This window comes from Gavialis gangeticus, unplaced genomic scaffold (assembly GCF_001723915.1).
Source record: "Gavialis gangeticus isolate Ggan-Ray unplaced genomic scaffold, GavGan_comp1, whole genome shotgun sequence".
Lineage (NCBI taxonomy): Eukaryota > Metazoa > Chordata > Crocodylia > Gavialidae > Gavialis > Gavialis gangeticus.
This window is the reverse complement of record NW_017729016.1, coordinates 7895263-7904954: the sequence shown is the minus strand read 5'-3', so window position 1 is coordinate 7904954 and position 9692 is coordinate 7895263. Positions and strand designations below refer to the sequence as shown.

The 9692-nt window shown below is 43.6% G+C and overlaps 1 protein-coding gene across 2 annotated transcripts in view; it reads right to left on the bottom strand.

The window, feature by feature from the left end:
• Positions 1 to 3501: 3501 nt before the first annotated feature.
• Positions 3502 to 9692, bottom strand: part of PDPK1 (3-phosphoinositide dependent protein kinase 1) — a 112893-nt gene continuing 106702 nt past the window's right edge. For both annotated transcript variants that reach the window (XM_019512807.1, XM_019512809.1), the window contains one exon: positions 3502 to 6161. In XM_019512807.1, the coding sequence (XP_019368352.1) occupies positions 6132 to 6161 (30 nt within the window). In that variant the 3' untranslated portion in view covers positions 3502 to 6131. The remainder of the gene's footprint in view (positions 6162 to 9692) is intronic.

The window sequence follows — 9692 nt, the reverse complement described above, 5'->3', positions numbered from 1 at the left end:
GAGGAACACACGGATGTTCTGACTTGGTTCCAAGTCAGTGGATTGGTGCAATTTGGCTGACAGTGCACGTGGACTCACTTTCTCCTAACAAACTTACTTGGGCCAAGTTCAACTTAAGTTGTGCATAAACTTTAACAAAAATTCTTAAAATGGGGCATGAACCAGGCACCGTACATCAGCCACTGAGATGTGATTGTTGTTAAGGTGCTGACAATTTAGGTTTAACAGCCTATGAGAAGGACAGCTATGTGTGTTACAGCTTAAAGAAAAAGGGAAGTGAAACCACCTGGAAGTAGGACAGTGACTGTTTACACCGTAACAGATTCCACTCTTCACGGGGGTCACTTTTAAGCATCATCTATACCCTAGTAAGAGCCCTTTGAACATTCAATGGCAGCCGCATTCACAACAGAACTTAATGGCTGAGTCTTACGGCAGTTTATTCCTTGGTAGGCCCGGCTAAAGTCAAAGGAAGCTAACCTGAAAAGGGATCTCCAGCGACTGTTCTTGAGGAAAGAGGATCTTCCCCAAGTCCCCGTATTCCTAGTTCCACCAACAGTTCTTCAGTTTCAACATTTCCGAAAAATAAAGGGATGGACAGTTGTGCTGTGTCTACTCGCTGCCCCAAAACAATAGAGGCTGCAGAGCAACAAAATCAAACACACATGAATAAAATCTATTATTTGCAATCAGCTCAGTTTTTCTAGCAAGTATTTTCAGAATTTGCAAGTTGGTAGAAAAATGTAATAGCTGGCCTTTCAAAATGATTTATGCACAATGTCTAATTGCAACTGGACCTTCAAACTAGCCCTGGGAAGTGTTGTAGCCCTTAGCATTTCAGTATTCAAAATAATGAGTTCCTTCGATCTGACAGTTATGCTAGGCAAACTGAACAATAAAGCATAGTAGATTTAGCCCTTTAAAGCCTCAGTTTGGCAGTAAGCCTTTAAAGACAGTTGCCTGTTGCAGCAAGCCACAAGATACTAGAAGGAACCATACAAGGAGTTTGGAAAGGGTCCCACATACTTTAAGTGAATATTTATGGGATTCTGCCTGTTTCTGAGATCTGGGTATGTAACAGAGAACTAACTGGGAACCTGAAAGCTTGAAACAGATGCCATCTAAACAGGTATCAAACAGACTGGGAGAGCAGTGTCAGGTGATACACATTTCAAAAATGTTTTTCAAATATTGAAGCAATGGGATGGGAAGCCAGAGGTGGTCTCGGAGCCAACAGGGATGTTTCTCGAGGGATGGCATGTTCCAAGGAGAGCAGCTCCTGGGACCAACTGAAAGAGTAGCACTGTCTGAGAGACCTGCGTTCGGATCTGGTGAAAGGGCAGGTCTGCAGTATGAAAGAAGAGAACCAGACAGAGGTAAAATGTTCTTCCCCATCCTTCCACACTTCCACCAAATAAGCTCTATGCTGCCGCTCCAGGCTCTCTCACTCACTTTCTGCTTGGATGAAAAGCCTGTGTCCTCTCTGACACCCTCTTAGCACTCCTCAGGGAGCTGTGACTGTCACCACATGCCAGAACAAAAGGTGGATTAATCTGTTTTCATTTACTTCAGCCAGAACCTGCTATTTGCACTTCAAATTCATTCTTCTGTGATGCTGCTTCATGCCCAGCAGAGGTTCCCCAAGAGCTTGCGTAGGTCCATTTGCTAGCAGTAGGTCTCTACAGTGCTTCCCTGTGCCTGCACAGCTCGCGGGCCCCTCTCTAAGCTTGGAAGTGCTATTCTAGTCTGAAGAATGGTTTTGTGAAAACACCACCCCTCTCACCAAGCCGACCTGCTCCTCTCCCTGAACACAAGCAGAACTGGACCTGTCAAAATAAAAAAGCTTTACTTTTAGCCCTGAAAATCAACGCAGCTAGGGAAGAAAGAGCAGCCTTTTATTCTGATTTTCATCAAGAGCAGTTTCCTAACTTCCAGTCAGTTATATCTGTGCAAACATTTTCTGTCACCCAGGACAAAAACCAAGACAATGATGGTGCACAGATGTAACTATCCTTAATTTTTTTCTAGCAGAATTGTTGATTGGTGTTGAAAGATGAAAGGAGCTCACTTGGCTTGCAGAGGCCAGGATGAGTTTGCAGGTGAAGCAGACACCTGAGAACATGATCCTAGGTCACAGAGAACTGGAAATTCAATAGTGGATACACATTTGAGAGTCTAGGCCTCTAGATATGATTAGATTGAGTTGGGTAAGACTATTTATGGAAATACAATTAAATTCAGTCACCATTGCTTGAGAAAAGGTGACAGGTATGCACATTTTATTTCCAGTCCCTTTCCCTCTCCAACACCAAATAACAGGCCTCCACAAAACCAAACCCCAAACGCTGGCTTTTCCCTGGTTTAAGTGTAAAGAGATGTCTGTGGTAAAATGAAGGTTTTTACGAGTTTTAAACTCAGGATTAAAGAAAAGGGGGAGGGCGATTACAAAACATCTGTGCCACTTTTAAAATCACTTAAAGAATCGCAGTGAACATCAGTCCAGGGGCACGCCGACACCAAAGGGCTGCTGCTGCTTACAACAGGGACAACACTGACGCAGCCACATCTTCCTGTGTGGCCACAGCTCTGCTGGCAGGAGTTGCTGTGGTGTCAGGACTACGCCTGCTTCCTCGAACAAGCACTATGCTAGCCCAGCCGGGTCGACACTACAGGTTTTGCTGCCGAACAATGTCAGCTAGAAGGTGTGGTCCTTTTACGATCCCCCGTGACACACCTTGCAACACAGGCAAGGGCCAATTCTCGTAGCCCCTCAGTCCACACAGGGAACTCCAAAGGACTCGAGCACATGGACATGGAAGATGCCTGCACAGCGAGGACAGGAAACCGGGCTTTGTACACAATACAGATTGGCACGCACAGAAACATTTTAGCTGGGGGAACTGCTGCTGCTCAGGAGCACGCATCAGCCTATCCAACCCTGTGGTGACACGTGGGTGCTAAATCACTCTTGACCTTGAACGAAGCAAGGTTAAAGGTTGGAACAGTTTTGCTATCCCTTGATTGCTACAGAATCATGCAGATGTAACAGCTGCATCAGGACAGCTGGTACTGATACAATTGTTACATATGTTGATAACCAGCCAGCCAAATTCTCTCTTGTACAAAAAACTACCGTGATTGCTCCGTTGTGTCATGTGTCCCTTTTGCTTCATTCTTTTGCTCAGTAACCTACCCATGCTCAGGATATTACACCTTGGCCTGCAATACTGTTTTGCCTCAGGGATAAAGCAAATCTATCCAAATGTGAAGAGTTTAGTTTCGGCTACACGGCAAAAGCTTCACCATAACTGCCACCAGAAACCCACGGTGAGGACGTAGCTTATACTGGGCTGAAGGCATTTTCAGGATAGCTCAACTCAAAGGACTCTTGCCAGCATCTCAACAATTTCCCTCCCCAACTCCCAACCCACGCAACTTTGCTGTTAAAACCCTCATGTAGACCTAGACTCAAGGATCTCCTTAGCACAGCAAAATGTTCTGAAGTTTTCAGTTTCAAATGCAAAAACCCCAAAACTTTAGGGGAAATTACTGGTCCCCTGGAGAGATTTTTGATAGTACCTGCACCTTAGAGAAAACTTCAGATGTTCAAAAGTCTGAAGCTAATAACAGTAACAGCAAGAAGAGGAGTAGCTGTGGTGGTTTGCTATGATACCTTGCAACATCGTTTATAATTGACTATTCGTTTTGGGTTTTTTTTTCTTTTTTTGCTGAAGTAAAAGACAGACAACAGCTCTGTGAGGTATCAGACATAGAAAGTGCAAAATGATTAGAACTCCCCCACCCCAATTTTTGCTATAACAGGTGTCTAATGTAAACCAGGCTGCAGATAATCCCACTAAAAAATGCAAACCCTTTAAATGGTAAATATTCCAGTGAAAAAAGCCACTCTCTAAAAGTGACCCCTTTGATAAATAATTTCAAGTTTGTTCAATTTGCTCTGTTTGTTACTTGTGTTTTGCTGCCATCATCCTTGAGGATTTCAGCTAATTTATGAAAACCAAAACTTCTGCTTTTGCGTACTAAACAATTAAACAGAAAACACAAATGCAGATTTTGGAATATCAGCAGAATGTTTGGGTTATTTGCAGACATTAAAAACCCTTTAGTCTAATGCCGAGTTTCCTCCGTAGAGCACAGCAGGAATAGACGAAGAATCCTGACACGCTGCAATTCCACGAGCCACTGAGGCCGAAGAACATGGGTCATGTCAAGCTGCTTGAAACACAGTGGCTATTGTAGCTGAGGAAGTGCTTTAATATGCAGTTTGAAACAAACAACTATTATGCTTATCTTCAGATACATACGATTTACTTATTACTATCTAGGGGAAATTTAGGCATTAACTCTAACCTGATAAAATATGGATGCCTAAAAAAGTATAAAAGTATAAACATCTCCCCTGCAGAATAATTCCATTTTAGTAAATTCAATTATGTTTTAACACCTTAAAGAAAGACAAGCATTGTATGTGGTACCGCAGAGGGGCAGCAGCCTCCCGTGCAGGCCATGCCCACAGGGCAGAACACGTATCAAACCCTTTCAAGCATTCAATGCACGGACGGACACTGAGCCCATTGCTTGCCCTACTTAGTAGAAATGGTTTTACAAACAGTTCCAGGCATACTTTTCCCAGCATACAACAGTTTAAAAAAAACTACAGGTGGACAGTAGGCGCTTGCAAGTCTGCTTTCACGTGAAGCATGACACGCTTCAGTGGCAGAAGATATGGTATGCGCACAGATGCTGAGGTTGTTTCATTAAACAGGCTGAAATGCTTTTAGAATTCCAGACAGTCTCTGACAAGCCTTTTTAAGCTGCTCCATCTGACGCTGTGTAGGCCAGTGAAGCTGCAAGAACTGAGAGCTTTCCTACTGTCAATTTGGTTCCATCAAAATCAAAGATCATGGTAATGGTTTTGTTTAAAACAAAAGCTCCAGACTTACGTATTAAGTTACCACAGGCCTGTCCCAAAACACTGAGTCACGTGTTTCCACACAGCGTTCTTAGAAAAAATCAGAAAGAACTGCATAGTTGAAACAACACAGAGATGGACTTGTAAACATCCTGAATATTCAAAGCAATTAATTCCAATTTTTAATTAGGTGAGTTCATGTTCACACTTCAGGGCAATTTTAAACCCACTCACAAGAGATGGGAATCTAGCACTAACCAGCCATGTATCCATACAAGCTCCAGCTCTCAAAAATACCTAATGACACCCAAGAGGAACTCAACACTTACAGGCAATTTAAGAAGTACATACGTTTGGGTAGGAGCAGACACTTGGAAAAAATAGACCAGATGCTCAGGTGTAAAATTCATTTTTAAAAATTACTGATTCTCTTTTCGAACATCTGGCTAAGACTGGAGCTTAACTGTTCCAGGAGGAAGTTTTAACAGGAGGAATGTCTCAGACAAGGGACATTTTCTCTGAGTTTAGTCTTCCCTTTGTATATTAAAATAAGCCATCTCTCCAGTCATGATGCGCACCCTTCCTCTCCTATGGTTCCTCTGCCTGGAATGTAATTTTTTACATGCTAGTTTCAGCTGATCTCCTGCACCATTCTTACGTAAGACAGCATGTCACAGAGCCATAAGGAATGTGCAGTGTAAGACAGTAAACTGGGGCTGCCATTGATTCTGAAACAATGTAGGCCCAAATATTTGCATTTACGGGCTGTAATATATACGTAGCACCAAGTACATTGTCCTTTAATTGTTTTCATGATTAATACCAAAACCACTTCAAACTGATCAACCAACATTGGGTCAGCCAGCACCAGGTGTAAGTGCTACATGTCTCACAGGAAAACAGGAGTGCATGGTGGTTTCTTTCCATGTGACCAGTATTAGTCAGCCCATGAGAGAGTACAACCATGCACTAGAACCAAAACTTAACACACTCTCTCACAAAATCTATTCCCATTCAGTAATCTTGCAGTGCTTTCAGCCAGTTTATACCAGCTTATAGGCAAAAATGGTTCAACCCAGAACAACAGAAAATTGTCTAAACCAGATCTTTTCTTTTCACAGCCAAGCCTCTTCCATGTGACAATTCACTGCATCTTGGAACAAAAGAGGAAAAAAATCTTCAGTGTTCAACACTGTCTTCACATCCTGGAACCTCGCTCTTGCAAAATCTGGAAGAGATAGTTAAAAATCACATAAGTGAAAATTCCCCAAATATCACACCCAAAGCCTGGGCACCACAGAGCAAAAGTCACCATGGTTCAGCTGGGTGGTAACATCACAAAGAGGCAGTTTATGGACTTTCCTGACAGATGCCTTAACACAGAAGAGCAAAAACTGGCTGCCTGGTATCAATCACCTGAACGAACAGGTCACCATGAGTCACGCAAATCACATGAGCAAGAGGAAAGCTGCACAAACAGCAGGTACGTGGACTGGGCCAGCTTCTCTGAGGACAATGTTGTTGTCACCTACTTGTGACTGGGCAAGGGAGCTCACCTGCTGTCTGGACTTTTATTTCATTAATTATCCTTGCTCTCATAACATTTCTTGAATTTTGTTTCAGCTGCGACCTCTGTCACTTAGAACAGCATGAAAAAGTGCACAAGCAACACAAAATGTGCCTAGCAAACGTGGCACGGACACAGTGATAGTGGGAAAGAACCTGCAGAGGGATAATGTTGGGAACCAAGCGCTTAAGGCTGCTTATACATGCTCTCCAGGGTGAGGTATTTTCATTAGAGCCGCTCTAATGAAACCACCCGCAGCGCCTCATGTGTTCAGCATCCCGCAGTACAAGATGGTGGTGAGAGCACTTTAACTAAAGCTCATTCAATAGGCTTTAGTCAAAGCATCCCCACCATCATTTTGAAACGTGGGACACCGAACACATAGTGCTGCCATACATTGGAGCGTTCCAATGAGAAGACTCCAGCAGACTCCATTAATCACATGTATTTAATTAATTATCCTTGCTCTTGTAACATTTCTTAAACTTTGTTTCAGCTGCAACCTCTGTCAGTTAGAACAGCATGAAAAAGCGCAAAAGCAATACAAGATGCGCTCAGCAAACCTGGTGCAAACACAGCAATAGTGGGATTAATTGAGTCTGCTCCGATGCACATGTAAAAGTGCCCTAAGAGTGAATATGAGTGAGGCCAGTGTCTGTACAGAACAGGTTATTCATAGTTGCCACATCTGACCCGATTTCCTAAAGCAACCCAGGGTACGACGTATATGGCAAATTCAAAGGTGAGGCTGCTCTCTCCATAGAACAATTTGGTAGGCTTCATGAATGCTACCTGTTGGCTGATGTATTATTATTTTTAAATTGCTTGATCACTCAGTAATATTTGTGTTTATTATATTTTCATGTAACGTATCAGCTCATGCAAGTCCCCTTATGCCTGCAAAGCATTCTGGTCCTTACACTCTGAGGGGTTCCAGTTTCCACATGCTACCTGGCCAGTACTCTGTTTTTCACCATAAAGGGCAGGCGCTTAAGTGGCTTTAAACTTCACAGTGAGTGGGCTCCACCCACAGACAGACACCAAGAACTACTTTTCCATAGGATTCAATTAGCTCAGTGTCACAGCTGCAAGACCCTACATTTGCAGGCAGAGCCTACAGACACTTGCAGACCCATCACTCCAATCCTGCTCTGCTAACCAGGTACCCGGTACAAATCTGCCTCAGTAAATTAACTACCAGTTCATATATCAAACCCCTTCTGTTCCACTCTTTCCCAGCCATAAGAGCTGAGCCTGTCCTCCCCCTGTGAGGGCAAGGGGCAGATGCCCATTTTTGCCAAGAGAAGCCTGTTTGCAAAATTATTCAATTCAGAAATTAGGTTTTGGAAAGGTGGGTTTTAAAATATATTTTCTGGAGAAAACAGCATTTGAGCTTGTGCCCCTGAAATATCTGGTGACTCCATCCTGTGCCATCTGTTCACAAGGAGCCCATTTCTCCTCTGCTCACCCCCAGCTTCCTACTGACGGTTTGGACCTTTTTGCCACAAATGGTTTTTGCCTCCTTCCCTCAGGAAAGGGCTCCTGGTTTCTGTTCTCTGGTATCTGAGTGCTTAACGTTCCTAGTCTCAGGACTTTAAATGCAACAGGCAAGAAGTAATAAGGAGCACAGTGACACTGCGAATCGGTTCCACAGTCTGGCTCTGCAGGAAACCTATGATCAAGTGAAGGGGCAAGTGCTGACTGCAGAAAAGACAGTGCAACGAAGTGCTGAACGTGCATGGCACACAAGTACAGAGCAGTGTTTATAGAACAGTCAGTGGAAATAGGCCCAACTGATACCTCACCCTTGTGGTGCCAGCAAAGGCACACAGCTTCCATCACCAGCAAAAAGGATGTTGGAAGCTAGACATGCTTACGCAGGGACAGGCAATTATTTTGGGCGGAGGGCCGCTTACTGAGTTTTGGCAAGCCATCAAGGGCCACATGACAGGCAGCCAGGGGCAGATAAATATTAATTTTCTAAATTTTTTAGGGGCCCGTCGGGCCGGATAGAATGGCCGGCAGGCTGCATGTGGCCGCCAGGCCGCATTTTGCCCACCCCTGTGCTAAGGAATCCTCTAAGGAATCCTTCCAGTGGAATCTGCAGCACAGTCCAGCTCATCACCAGCTTACATTAACACCTGGAAACACATCACAGCACTATACACCGCTGAAAATGGAAGCTGTTTAACAGCCCAGTGGCTCCACACCTGAGGTTTAAAAGGAAATATCTGTTTTAAGAGAAGTTTGGCATATACTTAGGGGCGAGTTTGTGTAATATAAAACTATGCTTTTCCTGGGTTTTTTTGTTTTTTTTTAAAGAAAAAGAAAATCAACCAGCAAGGGGTAAAGTGGTTGCAGTCACCTAGGATAGCACCTGTCCTGCTGTGCATGTGCTGAGAGATCTACCAGGACCACAGTTCTTAAGGGCCCTCAGGTGTATGCTTTACTCTGAAGTATTTAACTGCAGGAGCACAGTGCTTCCTAGGTCTGCACTGGGGTCCTGGTTCAGAATGGATTTTAACAGAGGGGTTCCACCTATTGACTCACCAACAGTACTGCTGGTGGCACCTGGGTTTTATTTGGTGGTCAGATCCTTTCTAGATTAGGAGAGCAGATGACAGCATAATTAGTGGGTCTATGAATGTCTAAGCAAAGATTTTTAGATAGCTTTTAATAAATATTTAGAACATCTCTCAGTCAAACAGTATGTACTTCATCATTAATAAACCTCAGCACTCTAGGCTGTTAATTAAAAGCACTGAGTGAGAAATTGCAGAGAAAAACACAAGTGAAATCTGAGTATGCCAGCCCTTGAAAAAATTACTGAAAATTGTTAACAAAGGGACTGGGGAAGAATGCCTGTGCTGCCATGGATCCCACAACCACACTCCTTCCCCTTCCAACTAAGAAATAATTAATTGCTCTATTTAATTGTAATATAGTCAATCACCAGCGCCCACATATATTATAGTAGTGCCCATAATGTGTGGGAGCTTTCCAAACACAGAAGACCGCCCCTACTCTGAGCACAATACAACATGTTAAGTGAACCTCAGAAGCATGTATCTTACTACTCAAGCTAATCATATGGCAGCAAACGTGTGCTTTAGCTATATTATCCAGGAAACTTCACCACAGTATACTTACTAAGTGCTACGCAACCACCTGTGATGTCATACCCCCCCCCCC